Source organism: Spermophilus citellus (assembly GCF_964194105.1).
Source record: "Spermophilus citellus genome assembly, chromosome: 17".
NCBI lineage: Eukaryota > Metazoa > Chordata > Mammalia > Rodentia > Sciuridae > Spermophilus > Spermophilus citellus.
In genome coordinates this window covers 28,393,922-28,414,283 of record NC_138199.1, presented here as the reverse complement: position 1 = coordinate 28,414,283, position 20,362 = coordinate 28,393,922, and the positions used below count along the sequence as shown (strand labels likewise).

The 20,362-nt window shown below is 45.7% G+C and overlaps 1 protein-coding gene and 1 long non-coding RNA gene across 3 annotated transcripts in view; one reads left to right on the top strand and one right to left on the bottom strand.

Moving 5' to 3' along the window:
* The window catches only part of LOC308635677, a 141,067-nt gene that overhangs the window by 1,455 nt on the left and 119,250 nt on the right, over nt 1-20,362 (top strand). The window lies entirely within an intron of this gene.
* On the bottom strand, nt 8-20,004 carry INPP5K (inositol polyphosphate-5-phosphatase K). Of its 2 annotated transcripts, XM_081270251.1 has the most exons (13): nt 19,253-20,004; nt 18,830-18,928; nt 17,323-17,430; nt 16,888-16,996; nt 12,204-12,320; nt 11,714-11,889; nt 10,865-10,976; nt 10,124-10,233; nt 2,251-2,437; nt 1,145-1,282; nt 806-889; nt 480-584; nt 8-286 (listed from the first exon to the last, which is right to left on the bottom strand). In XM_081270251.1, the coding sequence occupies exons 2-13, from the start codon at nt 18,880-18,882 to the stop codon at nt 206-208; spliced, it is 1,380 nt and encodes a 459-aa protein (XP_081126377.1). In that variant the 5' UTR covers nt 18,883-18,928; nt 19,253-20,004; the 3' UTR covers nt 8-205. The 2 variants fall into 2 exon arrangements, with proteins under 2 accessions (XP_081126377.1, XP_081126376.1); XM_081270250.1 differs by lacking the exon at nt 18,830-18,928.

Sequence of the window (20,362 nt, the reverse complement as noted above, 5' to 3'; positions counted from 1 at the left end):
TCACATCTCAGCAACAAAAACCTGTATTTAAGTGCTAATACTAGAGCTCTGGCCTGGAGAGAACAAGTCTGGCTAGAGCTCACTTTGGGAGGTGGATAGGTGGAGGATACTTGGTTGGCTGAGGCTCAGGGGTTGGGACCGGTTCACAGCACCCCTGGCAGTGGTAAGGCAGAGCTGGCTGCCAGCTCAAGCCTCCACCCTGGATTCACTCACTCCCATCTTGGCTCAGAACTTGATGGGTCTCACCCAACGGTTCCTCCTCCTTCAAAAAGAAGCGAAGTGGAATCTGTAGGGATAAAACAGATGGCAAAACATGGAACACAGGCCTTCCTCCATACCTTGCCATCATTTTCACTCCCCAATGGAGGCAGCCCCACAAGAATAGGTTGGCTCCTGGGCCAATGGCCTCTGGGAACCCAACGATGGGCTCAAATCCTTTCTAATAATACCTTTTCCTTTCCTCCACCAGCAGCTCTTACCTTGAAGGGTTTGCTTATCCCCACCACAGAATTCAGATTGTTGCTATAATAACAGAGAAGAAACTGATCCTCAGTCTCAGGGATATTGCTGATGTTCATGTACACCTGAAGGCAATGATGGATAGAAATGGTCAGTTCTAGGGCGCTTCCCAGCCCTTAGGGGTAATTTATCCAGCACTCTGTTCTTTCCAGAAGGCAGGACTATTTAGACAAGCCCACCTGCTGAAAATGTACCTGGTTGTTGCATACAATGTGTCAAAATGCATTCTACTGTAATGTATAATGAATTAGAACAAATTTTTAAAAATCGTAAATAAAAAATATACCTGGTTGAGGTTGTCACTGAAGGAGATCTGGTTGTCCCTGGCCCAGACATAGGACACGTAGTCATTAACATGGCGCATCCCCACCTATGGGGGAGGGAATTGGGTAGTCAGTAGTTGGGAAGGACATAGGGCCTATAGAAAGGGAAGATGAGTCTCACTGATGGGGGGAAGATGGTCTTGCCATTATACTATCTTTCTTCCTTTCTTCCCTGCTAGCCCTTAGGACCTGTGAGATGGAAGACTAAGTTCTTCAGTGTCTCTGCCCAGTTCCCATGAGCCATCAGGAAGGACAGACCAGTGGCTATGGCTGGTAGGCTCCCCAATTTGCCCACACATCACCTTATATAGTCCAATCCAGTCCCAGGAGCTGCTGTGGAAGTTGGGGGTTGAGGAGTAGCTGACCAACATGTCGTTCTCCATGGTGCACAAGCCATCAGGCATCATGGTGATCAGTGGGACAGTCATCAACGGTTTCAGCTACAACAGGGAGGAGAAGCAGGTTGAAATTCAGTAACACTATTCCCTCCTCTAAGGCAACTGTTCCTCACTGTGCCCTTCCAATGCAGTACAGGGAGCAGGGATACCAGAGTGGGTGGGCACAGAATTTTGTTAAGTCTATCCCAGCAGCAGAAGATCAAAGAAGATGAGGTTTGGATTTTGGAGTTAGACCTGAGGTTGAATTTGGCTTCCCTGCTTACTAATGGTGTGAATGTAGGAAAGAGAAGCAGGAAGGAGAAAGGGACAAAAACTTGTCAGGGGAGTAGCTGGCCCTACCAAGGAGAATGGGGTTGAGTGCCAGATGGGCGACACAAGGTGCCCAGTACTAAGGGTGAAAGTGGAGGGAGAAGGGGATTTGCTGAGAGGTTTAAGAAAGAAGTCGGGCAGCTGTTCTCAGGCCTCCAAAGGTTTTGACCTAGAGGCCCAAACCCAATTCTGAGGCAGGGATGCTCTGATAAGAACAGCTATAAAAAACATGGAAGGGCACAATGATGTAGGAAAGAGAAACCAACATGAAAGCTTGAAGGCTGAGAGGGCAGCCACCAGCTTGGAGGTCAGCACTGTCTTGGTTGTTTGTGAGATGGCAAGATACAGGGATGGAGGGAGCTCCTTCTGCAACTTGATCCAGATAGGTTTAAGACAAATAAAGGAAGTCCTACTTCACACAGTAGGTAATAAGCGTAATGGAACTCATTAGTCCCAAGGGAGAGTACCAAGAGGAAACAGAAACCTATTCACAAAGGGCTTGAACATGTTTTTGACAGACAGAGCCATCAAGGGCTCTGAAGAAGAGCTAGGATACCTGACCTGGGAGGGAGGGCAATCATGTCCTCCTACAGGTCTCCCCTGGGGGATTAGCTGACATTAGAATCCAGGCCTGGAGGGTTTGGGGATGTGGCCCAACATAGTTTCTCCTCTATTGAGTGTAGGGCAGTCCAAGGGTTCACCTCTAAGTCAAAGGTGCCAGTGACAGGCTTATGGTCACTGATGCTGTACATCATGTGGCTGACATAGCTCTTCAGAGATAGGGAGAAGTGGGTGACTGGCACATTGGGGGTAAAGGGTCTGGTCTGGGGTTGCCGTTTCAGCCTCCACAGAATGCGGTCAGTCCATGCAGGCTTGCGTCTTTTCTCACTGGAGGTGGAGAAGAATGGGGAGAGAAAAAAGGATTGGCGTGACAACAGGAATATGCCTCCACAAGCTTGCTGGAGCCCCTAACTTCAAGGTCTACCACAGGCCACAAGACCCCTTAGCCATGGACCCTCTGAATAGGCCACTTTTTTTACGAATCAGATTGTGACTCAGAAACATTCCATTTCTTTTTTTGTTTGTTTGTCTTGTTTTTTGGTACAGGGGATTGAATCCAGGGAAGCTTAACCACTGAGCCACATCCCCAGCCTTTTTTCTATTTTTATTTAGAGACAGGGTCTCACTGAGTTGCTTAGGGCCTTGTTAATTGCTGAGGCTTTGAACTTGCAATCCTCTTATCCCAGCCTTCTAAGCCACTGGGATTACTGGTGTGTACCACCATGCCCAGCAAAAAATTCCATTTCAAAGGTTTGCTTCTTTCCTCAACAAAAGCAGCAGAAGATCAAAGAAGGTGAGGTTTGGATTTTGGAGTTAGACCTAAGGTTGAATTTGGCTTCTCTGCTTACTAATGGTGTGAACGTAGGAAAGAGAAGCATTTGGGGAATGCTAACTAGATGCCTATAATCAATATCATTATCATTCACCATTTGTAATTTCCCCATTTAGTAAATGGTAGAGCCAGGACTCAAGGCTCCAGGCAGCATTCTGGAGGACATTCTCTTCACCACTAACTCACCCCTCTTAGACCTCAGCTTCCTCATCTGCAAAATGGAAATAATAATTGTTACCTCACAAGGTTGCTAAGATAATTAAATGACTGAAAGTGCATAAAATATTTAGCACAATACTTGGTACAAAATAAATTCTCCACAACTTCAAAGGCTAAAGCAGGAGGACTGCAAGTTTAAGGCCAGCCTCAGAAACTTAGAAAGATCTGTCTCAAAAAAAAAAAAAAAAAAAAAGTACTAGAGATGTAGCTTAGTGGTAAGAGCACCTCTGGTTTAATCCCCATACCAAAATAAACTTTCTGCAGACCTTGGCCATTGTGATTCTTTGTTCTCAAGTCAATTGAGGGGCTGGGGTTCTAACTTATTGGTAGTACATCCAGTACAGGTGAGGCACTGGGTTCAGTCCTCAGCACCACATAAAAATAAATAAATAAAATAAAGGCATTGTGTCCACCTACAACTAAAAAAAAAAAAAAAATTTTTTTTAAGTCAATTGAGAGACCTACCACCTACTCTTCACTTATCAGTCCCTGAGCCCTTACTCAGCCCAGCCCAAGCAACTACTGAGTTGTTTGCTAAGGCCAGTTGAGCCCCCAAGCCCTGATCTCCAAATGGAAACCTTGAGTCCAGAAATGTTTTGGGGGTAGGAAAGGAGAGAGGTAGCTATATCTGGGTACCTCCCCTTTAGTGGATAATCATTTTTCTTGAATAAAAACCCTAGAGTAGTAGAGCCTGATCAGATGACTCCCTACTTTTAACACCTTTAAAAAACTGGTGGTGGCACATGACTGTAATCCCAGCTACTCAGGAGTCTAAGACAGATGATCACAAGTTCAAGACCAGTCTCAGCAGCTTAGTGAGATCCTGTGGTCAAATAATATAAAAAGGACTTGGGTAAAGCTCAGTACTAAAGCACCTGTCTGGCATGTGGAAGGTCCTGGGCTTAATCCCCAGTACTAAAAAGACCTTTAAGGAGTCTTCATTGCCTCTAGAATAAAGTACCCAAGTAGGTCCTTCAATGGGCTCAGGAGACTGACTTCGCCTGTGCTACCTCGTCTCCCACTTTCCCTATACACATTCTACCCTAGCAACTCTCTCAAGCCTCTGGACCTTGTGCTCGTTTTTTTCCTACCTGGTATACCCTTCTTCACAAGGGAGAGTCCCAATTTCAACACTGCCTGTGATAAACTACCCCGACCTCACTTTCTGCATCCAAAGTATTTTATGCCAGTACTTACACAAGTACATTATATTGTAATTTTCTGTTTTCTAGTCAGCACATGACTTAAGAGTGTTAACTCTAAAAACAAGGACTTGCTTTTACTAGAAGAGCCTCCCGTGTATCTTCAGCATTAGTATAGACCCTGGCACATGGGTACTCATTGATTGTGCAACTGCAAAATGACAAATTCAATTTCTCTCCTTGAAATACTTATCCACATTCAAGGCCCTGAGTTTGGTCCTTCCTTGGCTCTGAAAAAAAAAAAAAAATACACCCATCTAATCTTTATTTTTGGCAGTGTTGGGCAGTGTAGACACTCTATCACTGAGCCACATCCCCAGCTCTATCCATCCAATCTTAATGTGTACAGTCCCATATATTCATAATCACTTTGAAACACTATTTTTTGTATCTTGCTTTATTCAATTACTTTTGGGGGGGGGCAGTACTGGGGATTGAACCCAGGAATGTTTTACCACTGAGCTATATTATCCAGCTTCTTTTACTTTAAGGCAGGGCCTCACTAAGTTGCCCAGTCTGACTTCGAATGTGTGATCCCCTTGCCTCAGCTTCCCAAGTTGCTGGGATTACAAGTATGTACTACCATGCCTGCCTCAATTACTATTTTAATATTTGTGTGTTTGGTACTGGGGATTAAATCTAGAGCCTTGTGCATGATAGGCAACGCTAGACCACTGAGCCACATCCCCAGCTTTTTATTTTGAGAGAGTACTCATTGATTGTACAACTTCAAAACGACAAAATGCTCAGGCTAGCCCTGAACTTGTGATCTCCCTGCCTTAGCGTCCCCATTGCTAGAATTACATTTGTACACTACCAAAATCAGATCAATTATTATTAAAAATAAACATTTCCAGGGCTGGGAATATAGCTCAGTTGGTATAGTGCTTGCCTCTCATGCACAAGCTCTGGGTTCAATCCCTAGCACCAAAAAATAAATAAATAAATAAATAAATTAAATAAAATAAATTAAAAAAAAATAAACAAACATTTCCAGTCGTGTAAGCAGCAATAGTCTTCCAGCAATTGAGGAGGATAGCATCATGGTGAACTCAAGACTCCAGAATCAGACAAGCAACAGGAGAGTTCTATGCTGGTTATTCAGAGTTATATGCCTTTTAGGCAAGTTACTTCACCTCTCTACACCTCAGTTTCTTCAACTCTAAGATGGAGTGACAACAGAACTTACTTCAAAGACCAATCATGATGATTAGAGATTAAAGCACATCAAGAGAGTGGTCAAGAAGCATTAACTCTGGATAAACCACAGTCTGTGTGTTGGATCTTTGCATCATTTCCAGACTTGGAAGAGTGTTCAGAGGTTACTGAACATTGATTGCATTCCCATTCCAGGGCCTAAATGCCTAGCAATGCTTAAAACCTAGTAATGAACTATACTAATGTACATTCTGTCGTTCAAAGCATCCCCACTCTCCAACTTCCCTGTAATGGTTAACAGTCAGATCTGCTGTCCCATTGGGATCTTTCCCAAATTCTGACCACAGCCTGTCTCTCCTGCCTGTCCCTTTTTTTCATGAGCTGGTCCAGGCTCATCATTGGGTACCTGTATTGTTCATTATTTCTATCAAGATTTACTATATGTCAGGCAACTGAGGGAAATGATACATAGGATTGGCAAGAGTTTTCTTTCTTTCCTTCTTTATTATTATTTTCATGGTACTGATGTTTGAATCCAGGGGTAGTCTACCACAGAACTACACCCCCAGTCTGTTTTATTTTTTGAGTCAAGTTAAGTTGCTGATGCTGGTCTTGAACTTGCCATCCTTCTGCATCAGCCTCCTGAGTTGCTTGGATTATAGGTGTATGCCATCATACCCGGTGACTTTAAAAAAATTCTTTACGTTTATTTTTTAGTTGTAGTTGGACACAATACCCTATTTTATTTATTCTTATATGGTGATGAGAATCAAACCCAGGACCTTGTGTGTGCTAGCAAGCACTCTACTGCTGAGCCACAACCCCAGCACCCCCATTTTTTTTTTTTTTTTGGTGGTGCTAGGTATTGAACTGAGAGCCTTGAACATGGTAGGTAAGTACTCTACCACTCAGCCATACCCACAACCCACACAGATGGCTTTTAAGTGTCTCACTAAACTCTGAGCCATAGTTAACCCATCAGGCACTTAATGTTTCTGGGACCCAAGACTTAATGAGATTTGATCATAATATCTTCTGCTTATTGCCTGTGGAGAGGCTGTCTGTATTAATAACGGCAACTGTAACAAAACCCTAGTGTAATCCCTGACTCTAACAGCATTTCCTGCCTGCCCTGCCCTCAGTTCTTTCACCCTCCTGTAATAGAGCTGACCTCGTTTCTCATTACATCTTGGCTCAGGGACATTGTAGTGGCTTGTCAAAGCTACATATCATGCCCTGCATACAAGTCACCCATAGTCATTTTGTACACCCAGATAGGCCAGGATCTCTGATAAGTCAGTCTCCCCTCAGGCACCTCTTATCAGTGCTGCAGACTTGAGTGCCTGCCCCTCTTCCTACTGTCAACCTTGTTAACTCCTTTAAGGTACTCTCTTTAGCCAGGTACAGTGGTATATGCTAATAATCCCAGTGATTTGGGAGACTAAGGCAGGAGGATTGCAAGTTCAAGGCCAGCACAGACAATTTATTAAGATCTTGTCTCAAATTTAAAAAAAATGGGGGAGGGTTGTGGGGATATGGCTCCTTGATAGAGCACTTGGTAGAGTAAGACCTGGGTTCCATTCCTAGCACCACAAAAAAAAAAAAAAAAAAAAAGAAAAAAGAAAAGATATTCTTCTTGACAAATCTGATCAAACCTCACTAGCTACAGCTGCCAGTCTCCTTTGGCATTTCCATAGAGTTCTAGAAACCTCCTGGCTAACTCCTGGGCTTCATAGCAATTGTCTAGATCTCCCTGATAGACTGATTTAATTACCATGTCTTTTCCTTTTGTCCTCTCAGACAAATTCAAATACATGTTAGGCACTGCCTCATATCAGGGGTATCACAAATCAGATTCACTCTCTGGTCTTTGGGCATTCACAGGAAATAATAAAAGCAAACTGCATCTTAAATGTACTATTAAGGCTGTGGTGGCATACCTGTAATCCCAGCAGCTGGGGAGGCTGAGGCAGGCAAGAGTTCAAAGCCAGCCTCAGCAAAAGCAAGGTGCTAAGCAACTCAGACCCTGTCTCAAAATAAAATCCAAAACAGGGCTAGGGAGGCGGCTTAGTGGTTGAGTGCCCTGAGTTCAATACCTGGTACCACCCACCCGCCCCCCCCCCAAAAAAAAAAAAGATTTATGCTAAGGACCAGGTATGGTAGCACACACCTGTAATCCTAGCAGCTGGAGATGTGGCTCAGTGGTTAAGTGCTTCAGGGTTCACTTCCTGATACTCCCGACCGCCCACACACACCAAAAAAAAAAAAAAAAAAAAAAAAAAAAAAAAAAAAAAAGCTAAGGGATGCAGGTAAAGCCATCTTCTTATTTTTTAAAATTTTTTTTAGTCGTAGATGGACACAATATGCTTCATTATTTATTTATCTAGCTATTTAGTTATTTACACGTGGTGCTGAGGATCGAACCCAGGGCCTCATGCATGCAAGGCAAGTGCTCTCCACTGCCCCATTTTCTTATTTTTAGATACTAGGAACTGAAACCAGATGGGCTTTTACCACTGAGCTACATCCCCAGCCCTATTTATTTTTTACGTATTTATTTATTAGAGACTTGTGATCCTTCTGCTTTAGCCTCCTGAGTCACTGGGATTATAGGCATACGCCTGGCTGGCAAAGCCTTTTGCACAATAACTAGTAAATAGTTAGTGCTTAACAATGTCATTCACAATAAGTAATAAAGTATCTACCTTGTCCTTATTAAGTATTTGCTGTCCTGACTCCGCCCTCTCTTTTGCTGTTGCTGGTCCTCCAACTTGCTATGCACTTGCTCTGCCAGAGTTATACCCCAGTCCTTAGCTATGAATTCTGAGGTATGAGAGGTTAGAGGAAAGCATTATGGAGTCTAGATATTTAGGTATGAACTGCAGCTCACTCAATAGCTGAGCCACTTGGGGGCTTTTACCAGATTTGAACCTATCTACCTTGTCAGATCCTGCCAACTACTGCAGCCCAGACCCAGTCACTTGGTTGTCTCCTATGGTACCCTGGGGGAAGGAGGGTAAGGGGTGCTTGGCCACAGGGCAAGTGAAGTGTTGACTTTCTTTTTTTCTTTACAGTGCTGGGATCAAACCCAGGACTTTGCACATGGTAGATATGCACCCTACCACTAAGCTGTATCTCTAGCCTGCAAGTGAAGTTTTGAAGTCCAATGATAGAGGTTCTGACCTCCAAGACCCCAGCCAATTCCACTAAGGCCATACAGCTTCCATTTTGGTTCTCATTTCCAATGGATGGCTGCAGAGAATGGCAGTCTCTTTGAAGCTGTGGTGCTGCCAGTCAGCCAGAGCCTTTTTTCTTTTTTAAATACTTTTTTAATTGTAGACAGACATAATACCCTTATTTTATTTGTTTTTATTAGGTGCTGAGGATCGAACCCAGACCCTCACCCATACAAGGCAAACGCTCCACTAACTAAGCTACAACCCCAGCCCAGAGCTGGTACCAATCAATCCCTGGTAAGACTGCCCTCTTACCTCCTTTTCTGCCTGCTCTTTTGTCCAGGCTGGGCTCTGTCTGCAGTGTTCACTGCCTCTTCTTGTGTGATCATGGCCCCACCCCATCTTGCTTCACACTCCTGAAACAGCTCACCCTCTCCCCCTTTCTTGGTGAGAACATTCTGGCTTGGCCATACCACTTCCAGAATCATGCCTGGAGTTCTATCTTTTGCTCTGGTCTGCTATGGAGATACCTGTTCACTCCTTAACTTCCAGGAAACTGGGCTGCCCTGCAAGCAACTTCCACCTGCCTCATAAGACACTCCTGCTAAAAGGAATGAAGAAGCTGCTCCAGTGAAACAAATAACCTCAAAGCGTGTAAGGGGTTCTTTTCTTCAAAGAGATAAGTCCATGCCCTAAATTGGGTTAAGGAACTATTTCCAGATTGCTTTTTTGCCCCTCTGACTAATTCTATTTGGTAGTTACCTGGTCCCTTCTCAGCTTCTTAGAAAGGTATTCAGTAAAACTACCACCTGAAGACATGAATCTCAAAATAACAATCGCAGTATACTGTTATAATCCCTATTTTATGGATGACAACACTGAGGCTTAAACCTTTTTAGAGACTTTGACCTTGCTCAAACTCATATCCTGGCGAGGGCGGTACTGTACAGTGCAACACTACATGTACTGTTTCTGTATTGTTTCCCATGAAATTCTCCACTGTTTATCTCCTCACATAGGAACTGGCCTGCTCACAGGTTGGGGAAGGGATGCTTAATGCTAGTAACTGGTAATTGGCTGAACCAAGTTTTCTGCAAGCTGTCTGGGGACCAGAAGGCCCTAGAAAGAGAAGGCAAGGACTCCCAGAGTATTGAAATACACTTCCTCCTAAGTCAGGGCAGACTCCACCCTTTCCTCCCACCCTTCCTCCCCGCTCCCCTTGTGAGCACTGGCTTTCCTTCCTGCTCTCCCTGAGGACCATCTGCATCAGCTTCCACTGTCAGCAGGCAGTGCCTCATGTGGGAGGTAGGAGGTGTCTCTCCTGATGTGATGGCTGGATCTAGTCCTGCTTTCCTAATTCTTCTATTCTGGGCAGCTCCCACAGGCACTGGGACTAACATAATTTGGGCACCCATTTCCTCCTCACCTGGTGTCATAGTTGTTGGAGTTCCTATCAAACTTGTAGGTGGGTGGGAAGAGCAGAGGGCCCTCCTGGAACTCCCTGAGCAGCGGGTCGTGTTTCTTGGCAATGGTGAGCTGCAGATGAAGACACAGTCCTCATCTCTCCACAGTCCTGACCCAGTGGCTCAGCCCCATATTCCATTTTCTCACTGCCCCAGTGGCTACCTCAGTGGCCCACCCCAACACCCAGGAAGCAGGTTAATCCTGATCCCACAGGCCCAGGGGAGGCAGCTGCCAGCTACTTCCTAGTCCTTGGACTATAGGAAGCAGGCTTTGAATTCCACCTATCTGGAAGTTACTAGTAGGTTTATGTCAGAAGGAAACCTGGGATAGCCATGGTTCCCCAAAGGAGTGGTATCGCGTCCTCTAGGGGGCAAATAAGGCTGGGGCAAGGAAAGACAACAGGGGTATGAGTGGGCTAGGAATGCAAGGACATGCAAGGTGTGCGATTATAGGGCCATGGCAGGCCAAAGGACTTCTGGCTCTCTATTCTAGAGCACATAGGAGCCTCCTCCAGGCAAAGATTAGGCACTGAAAAGATGGCTGCCCCACCCCAGGTGTGAAGCCCTGCTAGCCAAGACTCACCTCCCCAACTGCTGGCTGTCTACAGGGGGGGTGGGGGTGGGAGGAGACCACCCCCCAGAGAATCTGAGCAAAGTTCTCTGTAGAGTATATATGGACCTCCACATGGGCTCAGATTAGATACCTGCTCTTTCTCCCACAGGTCACTGTAGCACTGATTTTTTATGGATTGCCGAACAAAGTGCAATCCAAAATCCTCGATCCGGAAGTTCATGTCTCCGAACCAGAGAATGAGGCTTCAGAAAGAAAGGAGGGCAGCTTGAGGGTTTGAACAAGGTGAGCAAATGGAGAGCAACAGGTGGCATGGGTCTGCTCAATACAAGGGGGTGCTACAGAGTAGAAAGCTCCGGGGATAAATGAAAAGCCAGATGCTAGATGATCAGGCCAAGACAAAGATATGCGGGGTCAAGCAGGACCTCTTTTTTTCAGGGGTGTTCTACTGCCAAGCTACATACCCAACCTTTTTTTCAATTTTGAGACAGGGTATTGATAAATTGCTTAGGACCTCACTAAGTTGCTGAGGCTGGCTGTGAATTCATAATTCTCCTGTCTCAGCCTCCCAGGTGTGTGCCACTAGGCCAAGCTAGCAGAACTATTCTAGATTATCATCATTCAAGCTGAAGAGACCAGTCTAGGGGAGCATATGGCAAATATGGAGCAGACTCTGGCCCTCCCTTCCTCTTCCTCTATTGGCTATCAGGTCAGGCTGAAAAACAGCCCTCCCGGTAACCTCAGGGACCCCAAGCTTCTTGATCTGGGATGTTTAGAAACGTGCAGGGTTTCCAGGCAGAACAGAGGGGCTGAAGGAAGGGGACCTCAGGCAGGCAAAACTGGGTGGGACAGCAGATGAGAAATCAGCAGAAGGAGAGAGGGTGGGAGATAAAGCACTACTGACTGGCTGGGGGTAGATGATGCTAGCCTGGGTTGGTGTAAGGGAGAGGGCAGGGGTGACAGTTTGCAGCTCCAGGCTCACTCATGGTCCAGGATGTTGGGGATTTTATGTCCCTCAAAATTCTGCATCTCTAGGATCCGGTCAAAGTGCTCCAGTCGCTGGTCATTGTTGGCCACATGGGGAGGCAGGTGGCAGTTGATGATGCTGACATAGTAGCCATACAGTTTCAGGCAGATGATGACTCCCCCTTTGTTCCCCTGGTAGGAGAGGTGGAAAGAAGGGTGGGAAGCTACTCTGGGTAGCTTTTCCCATCCTAGACCCAAGGGGAGATAGTCTCACCTCCTCCAGAGGTAGACACGCAGATTCCCAGTGTAATCTCTCCACTCAGAGAGCCCAGTCCACCCAGCCAGGGGTCTTAGAGATGCCCATCCCCTGAGGTATGAGAATGAATATGCAAGGTGCTGGGCTGGATGGGGCACCAGAATTCACCAGGATTCACTTTAATCTTCTGTCCAGTTCTAAAGCTCTTAGCTCTCACAGTTCATGCCTCACACAACAGCTCAGTCCTTACCCAGTACCCGTAAAAGCCAGTAGGAGTGGTTTTTGTAGAGAGGATCTGGATGTAGGGCAAATGTTGATACTTGGCAAACACCAGTAAGAGGAGTCCCTGCATGCGGACATAGGAGATCTGCAGGAGAGGGCAAAGGTCATTTATTAAACTACACACACCAAGTTCATCTCTGGCAGACCTGGGGCTAGGGGCTCTAGAAAGCCCCAAGCCCCACACAAAACCCTAACCTGGGGTCTATGGTATGCAAGTTTAAGACTCAGACTTTCACTCCTTTCCATTCTTTCCCCCAGCTACCAAATGGTGCATTCTGGGAGCTGAAGTTTTAGCTTCTGCTCCTGGTCCTGGAGGTGGAAAGGAGAGAAGATAAGGCTGCCAGAGTACCCTGCTATCAGGAGGGCACGAACCTTCAGTCCCAGCCCCACACATGCCTAGATAATCCTCTCACTGATGCTGACCTGAGATTCTTTGGGTACCTGGATGTCTCTCATCCTATTTTCTCATTGATAAAGCAAGAATAATATTACATCATAGAAGCTGTGGAGGTCATCTGATAGCTATTCTCTTTTTGTTCAAGAATTTTTTAAAGTAAATGCAGGGAAGGAATAGGAGAGATATTTCTAGAGTGCTGGAAACATTTTGTTTTAGGTTTTTTTATTTTTATTATTTAACCAGGAATTGAACCCAGGCGTGCACACTGAGGAACATCCCCAGACCTTTTTATTTTATCTTACTTTAAAATTTTTTATTTGTTTTCATTAGTTATACACGACAGTAAAATACATTTATGCACTTTGATATATCATACATAGAGGGGATATAATTTCTCATTTTCTGAGTATACATATTGTAGAATCATTATTGGCATGCAGTCACACATATACATAAAGTAATAATGTCTATTTCATTCTACTATCTTTCCTATTCCCACATCCCCTCCCCTCTCCTCCCTTCACTTCCCTCTACCTAATCTAAGTTAACACTATATTAGCCCTTTTTATTTTAAGACAGGATCTCCCTAAGTTCCTTGGGACCTTGCCAAGTTGCTGAGGCTGGCTTTGAACTTAGGATCCTCCTCCCTCAGCCTCCTGATCCGCTGGGGTTACAGGCACGTGCCACCATACCCAGCTAACATTCTGATTTTGATTTAGCTGATGGTAATACAGGTATGCGTACTCACGTAAAAATTCACCAAAATGTATAATCATTTCTGCACACATTCCTGTACACATTCTCACTCAGTTAAAAAACCCTAAGGAAAGGTTACAAAAAGTAAACTATAGATTGTGTATAGTGAGACATTCATAAAGGTAATGCACAGGGGAGGACAGTAAGTACAGAGGACATGTACTCTTAGGTTGGGGAGAATTACTAACATCTACTGAAGTACTTCATATCTCTTTGCCAACTCTCTAAGTAATCATTGTCTTTGCTTTGCAGATATGGGACTTAGATTCAGAGAAGCTAAGAAACACGCAGGACTTTTCCAGGATTGCCAAAATGCCCATCATATGTGGCTGCAGGAGAGGGTGGGAATGGGTCACTGCCAGTGACCTTCTCTCTTAGGTTCAGGCTGTCTACACCCACCACCCGAGTAGCTGTTTCCGGAGCATGAGGTGCAGAGGCCAAGGAGGAAATCCCCGGGTGGGGAGCGTGTACTGGAGCCTTCCAGGAATTATGAAACTTGATCCCGCAGGCCAGGAGCCCTAACTCAGTGGAGGAGTCAAAGCAGTGGAACCCCCAACTCAGGAGTGAGCAAGAGAGGAATCAGAACCTGAAGCTGCTGCAAATGGAGTATATATGACAATATAAGTAAGGACAGGGGTAGACTATGAGGCGCTGACTCCCAGGGTCAGGACAGCAGCCAAGAAACCGATAAAGATTCAGCCTCAATCCTAGCCCACAGAGTATGTTTGGCCCACTAAGCTTCACCAAAATGATGAGGCTACTTTTTGTGAAGAAGCAGCAGGAAGTAGGGGGCAGGGAGGATGGAGTGGGGGCAGGATAGGATCAAACTGGAAGAAAGGGTGGGACCATGGGGAAAAACAGGAGGCTTCTAGAGGAAGTTGCAGTTGGAGGAAATGAAGTAGGAGGAGCTGAAGAAGGGACTGACAGGAGGTGGCTGGGAGCCCTGGAACAGCAAAGGAATTAGTCCCAGGCTTCTCCACCTATGACTGTCAAATCCATACTTGAAGAACAGGCTGTAAACAAGGCTTGCCTGTCTACCTGTATTCATGCCTAGAGGAAGGAGAGGCATCCATTTTGAGTGCCTGCCTTCAGGCTGGCCTCCCAACCTAAGGAGAGCACATGGGTGGAATGGGTTGTATCCCTGCCACAAGCTGAGCTAATTTCCTTGGCTCAATTCCATCCTACCAATCCCTTGCCAGTTAGCCAAGGCACAAGGAGGCTTGTAGTCTTGAGAAGGGAGTGGGTAATAAGAGAATTGGTTCTGCCCTCTGTGAGGAGTTGACTCCAAGACTGCAGGAAGAGGCCTCTAGATAGATTTGGAGGGAAGCAAGGGCTAAGTTGCTGGCATTTTCCAGCCTATGCAGGAAGTCTAAGCCTTATAGTCCCTTTTCCTTGAAAGGACACAAACCTTTTCTCTAGCACTCTCAGACAATTGAGGGTCACAAAATTCATTCATTTTTCTTTCTTTCTTTTGGCAGTAATGGGGATTGAACTCAAGAGTTTTGCATATGTGAGGCAAGTGTTCTACCACTTAGCCACATCTCTTCACAGGTAACAAATTTTTTTTTTTTAATATTTATTTTTTAGTTCTCGGGCGGACACAACATCTTTGTTGGTATGTGGTGCTGAGGATTGAACCCGGGCCGCACGCATGCCAGGCGAGCGCGCTACCGCTTGAGCCACATCCCCAGCCCAACAAAAATTAATTCTGAAAAATAACAGCTACTCAGAGGAGGGAAGAGAGAGAATTCTGGCGTTTTCAGAAGCTGTGATCTAGGTGCTTTGAAAGGGAACATGTTTCAGGTGTGCAAGGCAGAAACAAGAAGAACCAGCAGGGCTGGGGATGTGGCTCAAGCGGTAGCGCGCTTGCCTGCCATGCATGCGGCCCGGGTTCGATCCTCAGCACCACATACAAACAAAGATGTTGTGTCTGCCAAAAACTAAAAATAAATAAATAAATATTTAAAAAAAAAGAACCAGCAACCTAAAGCCTTCCTATGGATTCTCCCAAAATATACTGTTTTCTTAGACCAAGAGCCTTTTCCCCCATACCTGTCTTCCCTCTCTTAATCTGTAGGCCCCTGGGAATCTGACATACATGTCTCTTATAAAATCAGAGGACTCCTTCTGATATTAGCAGGTTAGCCATGGGATACCTGTCAGTCTTAGAGCTCACTAGTATAGCAACAAAATGTAGTAGTTAGAACATGGATGATTAAGTTTGGACCTGGATTCGGGTCCCAAATAGCCCATGTGATTCCTTGATTCACTCCTTCCTGTTGTCCTTTGTTCCTCCCTCCCTACCTTCCTGTTCTGTGCTGAAAATTGAACCCAGGGCCTCATACATGCTAGGCAAGCACTCTACTGCCAAGGTACATCCCAATCCCTTTTTTATTTAGAGATAGAGTCTTGCAAGGCTGGCTTTGAACTTGAGATTCTCTTGCCTCAGCCTCCTGAGTAGCTGGGATTACAGGCATGGGCCACCTTACCTGGCTAGCCCATGTGATTTCTGAGCTTTAGCTTTATCTGTAAAACAACCCCATCTCAAGAGTTGTTCAGATTTTTTTTTTTCCTTTGTGGTGCTGGGGACTGAACCCAGGGCTTTGTGCATGTGAGGCAAGCACTCTACCAACTGAGCTATATCTCCAGCCCAAGTTGTTCAGAGTTTAAAATAAAGTATGTAAAGAGTTTATTTATTTATTTTAAAGAGAGAGAGAAAGAGAGAGAGAGAGAGAGAGAGAGAGAGAGAGAGAGAGAGAGAGAGAGACACAGAGAGACAGAGAGAGAGAGAGAATTCTAATAATTATTTTTTAGTTTTTGGCAGACACAACATCTTTGTATGTGGTACTGAGGATCAAACCTGAGCCGCACACATGCCAGGCAAGCGTGCTACCGCTTGAGCCACATCCCCAGCCCAAGAGTTTATTTATAATGTTCTGAGCACAGTGGTGCACACCTGCAATGCCAGTGCCTTGGGAGGCTGGGGCAGGAGCTTCACAAGTCCAAGGCCAGCCCTGGCAACTTAACAAGACCTCAGCAACTCAGGGAGACCCTGTCTCAAAATAAAAAGGCCCAGGGATGTAGCTCAGTGATAAAGTCTCCCAGGGTTCAATCATCAATACCCAAAAAAAAAAAAAAAAAAAAAACACTCTATAATTATTAGCAATTATTAACTCAGAGATTTTAGTCTGGGAAGTGAGTAGAGTGTTCAGGGGTGGGCACTGAGGTATTAATAAGCCCTGCTGTTCCTCCACTAAGAAATTTCCCAAGGTGACAAATATTTAGGTGTGAAACTAACCTCTGGAGTCCTAGCTTATATCTAGGCACCTTGGAAAGGCAGAGACAGGCAGGAGCCCTGGGGAGTCAGTAGCACAATTTTAATAAATGAGAAAAAGCATGAAAGGTTTGAGTGGGTGTAAGAGGAATACATCAGACTGAACATTTGGGGATCAGAGGAGGTGAGACACATTTCTTAATTGCCCATGAACTTGTATGTTACCTTAATGAAGTTGAGAGGGGAAAGTACATCCATGAAGAAACTGCTCCATGGGTCTTCAAAGGCAGTGTCAGAAAGGCGGCTTATGATCCCAGAGTTCATTTCCTGCAAACTGACCATCCCAGGTTAGAAGCTCATTCCCTAGCCTGAAGAATACTGCCTCTGTCATAGCCATTCAGTACTGCCCCAGCAGACTTTCAAGTTCTGGGTTCTGATGAGCATGATTTCTCTTTCTCCCAGCTGTCCTGTTACTGATGTTCAACCCTTGGCCATTGCTGACCCCGGATAAGAAACATGAAACTGGCTCCAATGGGCTTAAAGTTCTTTACCTTTAGATTCCAGAGTAAGGGAGGACAGGTTACAGAAATTCCCCAGAGAGAGAGACAGAGAGAGAGATAGAGAGAGAGGAATGGGTAAAGGAGCCCTGAAGAAACCTACCCAATAATATATATGTCCAGATTCATATCTTGTTTGTTCAGCTGAAGCAGGTCACTGAGGTCTAGAGGGGGTGCTGCTGAGGCTACATTCCACGTCACAACATGTACACTGTGGAAGGGATGAAAAGAGAAGTCATGGAGAAACGGGGGTTAAGAACTTGTCAAGATAATGGATGGGGTCTAGGCATGCTAATGGCTGCATCATAATCCATTGCAGTAATAATGGAAAATGTGTTTCTATGTCTTCTGGTGGTAGCAAAATGAACAAAGAACTACATAAGCTCTTCACCTTCATTTTTGTTCCCTGAAGCAGGAATCTCTGCTCTGAACTGGCTCTTCCATACAGGCCCAGAGCTGTGCATACCTAGCAACACTGCCACTGCTAACAGCAGAGATGACAAAGGGAACTCAAAGACTTTTAGTCAGGGGAAGAGATGAGGGGCACTGAATAGCCAGCCATTTATTAATCCATCAGCTCCTTCAGCCATCCATGCTTCAGCAATCATCTATGGCTCAGTCAGCAACTTCCTATCCCCACTCCTCAACCAAGGGGTTCCTAAGATCACCAGGAAAATCCTGGGAGTTCAAGTGTACCTGGTGATAAGCCTCATGATTATAAAGACAGGGAAATTTCAAAAACAACAGAGATAACACCACATTCCCTTCCTTGCTCCTTCCTAACAAATTCATGGAGCACAACAAATCCTGCCAAGCACATCAGGGAGCCTAAGGAGAAGCTTCTAAATAACAGGTTTCTCAACATCTCTCTATAAACTACCCTCTCTTGAAAAAGTCATCAGCTGGTTAACATTCTCCATCTCAGCTCCAAAAGAATTCCAGGGAAACAAGAGAACTATATCAGTGGCTCTCAAAAACACTACATCCCATCAGAAGCTCAAAGGAGGTAAAGAAATCTCTTAAAGGGAAGTTACAGCAACATTCCAAGGATGCCCAGACTGTGCTGAGTACAGAGCAAGCAGGAACTGCAGACCCTGCAGAGACCAAGAACAGCCACCAAGCCTCCTGTGAATCTCAGGAACACTGTGAGTACGAATACCTTCAGCAGTTAAAGATCTGGAATGGGGGTGGGGGTTAAGAGGGGTAGATGGAAGAGAAAAGCAGGTTGTTCCAAAACATCTGTTCTCCACCAGACCCTGTTCTTAGAACATGACTTGAAGAAATTCTTGGCCAGCTTAAAGCTATGAACATAAAATACAAAACCCTCTCTATGAAAGTAAAATACAAAACCTGCATTCTCAAGAACTTTGAGATTATATACTTGAATTGTTTATTATCTCCCCCTGCTGTTCAACAAAGGATTAAGGAAGGCAAAGCGTCCTGTTTTCCCGGGGACTTGTTCTAAGTGGATGAAGAACAAAATTCTTGTCCCCACTGTTGATGATTAGCAGCAAATCCATGCATCGTGACTTACACTAAGTGGTTATTAGCTTTGTTCCTCCTGAAAGAGCAAGCATAAGACCAGGCTTCACTTCACTAAAAGATCTTACCTAAATCTGATTTTCGGATTTCCGGAGGTCACAATGGGATTGGCAGATCCCATGGTCTATGTGCTGATGACAAGCAGGATCAAGATTTCTACCCTAGAACTGAGTGGCAAATGCCTTAGTATGTCCTTAATTAGCCCAATACAGCTGTCTGCTCCAAAAACCAACAGGGCACATGAATGGGAAGCCCCTGCAGGAGCGAGCTCGACCGTCTACATTGAGAGGACGTGCGAGCTCGGACACAATCTATTCCATTGGACACTGGCCTAATAGAATTTGAGAGAGCCTCCAAACCAAGCCAGTCGTGTAGCTCTGGCCTCTTCCTTCCTGCTCTGGTTCCATCCCCTAAGCCCGCAGTCCCGATTGGGTTGAAAGCAACAATCCCCTGCCGGAGCGGGCCAACCTGCTCCCTTGCGTCCTTCTCACCTAAGCTTCTCTCTTTTCTTCCCAGGCATCTTCCGCGGGTTCAAGGCCGCCATCCCCACGCTGTGACCCGGCGGGCTCGCGTCTCCTTTCCCCAGCAGATCCCAGCCAGGGAAGCCCCTCTAGAGGCTGGTCTTGCTCTCTCCGGGTTGTTTTTCTTCCGGATTCTGACGGTCCGCCTCGGCTTCCGTAAGAGGCGGATCTTAATACGCCAAGGGCTCCGGGTGGTGCGGTCGAGGGAAGAGGCGGGACTCCCCAACAAGCGCGAAATGACCAGAAGCTAAGAAAGGGACTCAGGGGATACGGGGACGTAAAAGAGGCGTGTCTTGCCTGTCATCATAACTCAACGCAACACTGCCCCGGCAGGCGAGCTGAAGGACCGCAGCCGGGCCGCCGCTCCCAGCCTGCTCTGCGCTAGGCCAGCCGGGAACCGCTTCCGGCGGAACTCGCCCGCACGCCCCTCCGAGTTTCCGCGCGCTAACTCTAAGCGCTCGGGTCGGGTACGAGGCTTTGCGCTCAGCCCTTGTTGTCCCTCCAGCCTCGCCACACCCAGACACCCAGGGGAAAGACGTGGGTGGGGACACGCAGTAGCCACTGTCCTGCCTGGGACCCGGTTTCTCCCTCACTACAGGTAATTCACTCAGTCCCTAGGCATTTCACTTTGGTCGTGAAGCGTCTGCATTTAGTTCTTTTCTGCCGCTTTCAAGTGGTTCTTTTTCTTTTGGTACTGGAGATTTAACCCACAGGCACTTAACTCCCAAGCCCATCCCCAGCCTCTTTTTTTTTTTTTATTGTTTATTTTGAGACAAGTCTTGAGACTAATTTGATGCCCTCCTGCCTCGGCCTCCGGAGTCGGTGGGATGAAAGGCGTGCGCCACCGCACCCGTGTGGCTTTTGCTTTTTGAACTCATTTTCCCTATTACTAAGCATGGGATATTTGGGATTCCTGGACTCTTGAAGATGAGCTATCAATGAATGAAAATAAGCCACTGCTTATAGATTTGGTCTAGATTCAAGACTAAACATGAAATGGAGATTATTTACTTTGCCTAAGATTCCTAATAATTTTGTTCAAGTCCTTGGTTCTTAATCTTTCTTGGCGGCAGCAGGTAG

Bases quoted from the DNA above. Each gene is read 5' to 3' on its own strand.
- INPP5K (XM_081270251.1), bottom strand. From the start codon at position 18,882: ATGGGATCTGCCAATCCCATTGTGACCTCCGGAAATCCGAAAATCAGA. The intron at 1,283-2,250 runs GTGAACCCTTGG...TCCCTGTTGTAG, and splicing joins CTGGCACCTTTGACTTAGAG to CTGAAACCGTTGATGACTGT. The intron at 287-479 runs GTAAGAGCTGCT...TTATCCCTACAG, and splicing joins GGATAAGCAAACCCTTCAAG to ATTCCACTTCGCTTCTTTTT.